This window comes from Austrofundulus limnaeus, unplaced genomic scaffold, assembly GCF_001266775.1.
Source record: "Austrofundulus limnaeus strain Quisiro unplaced genomic scaffold, Austrofundulus_limnaeus-1.0 Scaffold1025, whole genome shotgun sequence".
NCBI lineage: Eukaryota > Metazoa > Chordata > Actinopteri > Cyprinodontiformes > Rivulidae > Austrofundulus > Austrofundulus limnaeus.
Window position 1 is genome coordinate 82,400 of NW_013953427.1, and position 1,712 is coordinate 84,111.

Consider the following 1,712-nt stretch of genomic DNA (forward strand, 5'->3'; position numbering starts at 1 on the left):
GTTGTAATGTGACAAAATATGGAAAAGTTCAAGGGGTATGAATACTTTTGCAAACCACTGTATATAAACAAACAGGACAGCTCCGTCCACCAGTAAGGTTGCTCAACCCTTCTCTACCTCACCTCCCACTCACAACCACAGCATCCTGTTGTAAGTGGGCATCCAATTTTATGGAGTCTGCACCTTCTTTTTGCTGTTTGCACTACTGCCATACATATAATTTTCAGACCACTCTACACGGTTACTTCCTAAATTATTGGTACTTGTATATTTTATGCTTAGTGTGTTCTTCTCTATATTTATATATCCCAGTTGTTAACTTGTTTTAGTGCAATGTTTGTACTCTGCGGTAAACTTGGGTAGGAGAGTAAYGTAATTTCAGCCCTATGTATGTTTTGCACATRTGCAGAATTGACAAAAAAAACTACTTGAACTTGAACTGGAAATATAATTCACATTAATCTGTGTACATGCATGCTGACTGAATAAATGTCGTCTGATGCATTACCTTGGCTCTTCGAGAGTTGCAGTATTGAATCCAACTCAAGTATACCGCACAAAAACTGTCTCTGGAGATTCCTGCGAGCCGATGGTCATAATCTTCGTCAATGTTGGGATTAAACGTGGGGTCCAGGTCAACATAGTTCCTTTCTCCACAACCTCGCAGACCCTCCTTCATGGTCTCATTAGAAAGCCACTCCTCCAATTTTGAGGAAGCGATCACATAGTAAATAATACCCTGAAGATACAAAGTGATTTTGCTTTTGAATCATTTATAAATCTTTTGCTTTTATCACTTTTAAAGCCTAGGATCACTTGAAAGAATACAGTACATATCACCTGCTGACTTTCATTCCAGATTTTTACACTAAGACTTTATGTTGAGAAATGATGTAGTTTACATTATAAATGAACAATAAAGGAGTTATAGCCATTATTGTGTATTCTAAGGCAGCTTAGCTGTGGCAGCCATCTTGAATGGGGTTATCTTCAGAAGTTAAGTGCTTGATGTACAGATACAAATTTTTTTGTACCTTTCATTAAAGAAAGAAAAACCCACATAAGTCACTGACATACATTGAAACTGACCAAAAAAAATAATTTTTAATAAAAATTCAGTAGGACAGCRGAGTTTTTTCAGTATAGCTGATGTCATTCAAACAGGCAGGTTTTTACTTCTGAATGTTATTCTGAACAATCTAGGGCTTCATAATATATTGCAAATACATCACTATCTTAACATCAGTGTACACAATATTCATATCGCAAAGGGCTGCTTTGAGTGCAATAGTTGAAAAATGTATTTGAAAACTTCTGAAGTTGTATTTGTAATTCTAACGCAATTTTTAGCCAGTAGGACAGTATCGGCAGCAAAATCTCACATCAGACACAAATGACAATGCCAAAAATACTAAAAGTCACATAAAGTATGAAGTACAGATTAGAAAGGGAGGAAAGAAAAAAAAAGACACCGGATATCGTCATTGCAATATTTACAAAACTTATCGTCATCGCAAGGTTTTCCAGTATTGTGCATCTCTAGAACCAACCACGTTCTGTTTAGCATGCAGTCAGTGGCGGCTGGTCAATAGGGGGCGCTGCCTCACCACTATTTTTTACATTCTTCTGTAACCGATGCCATCATTATGCTTTGCAACAATAAGGTTGTGAAGGTCTTGAGAGAGCTCTTTACTTTTACCCATCATCAGATG

At 36.9% G+C, this 1,712-nt stretch overlaps 1 protein-coding gene across 1 annotated transcript in view; it reads right to left on the reverse strand.

The window, feature by feature from the left end:
• The window catches only part of LOC106533808 (pecanex-like protein 1), a gene marked incomplete in the record, with an annotated part of 47,015 nt that overhangs the window by 19,578 nt on the left and 25,725 nt on the right, over nucleotides 1–1,712 (reverse strand). The window contains 1 exon segment of the mRNA XM_014030245.1: nucleotides 509–739. Coding sequence (XP_013885699.1) covers nucleotides 509–739 — 231 coding nt within the window.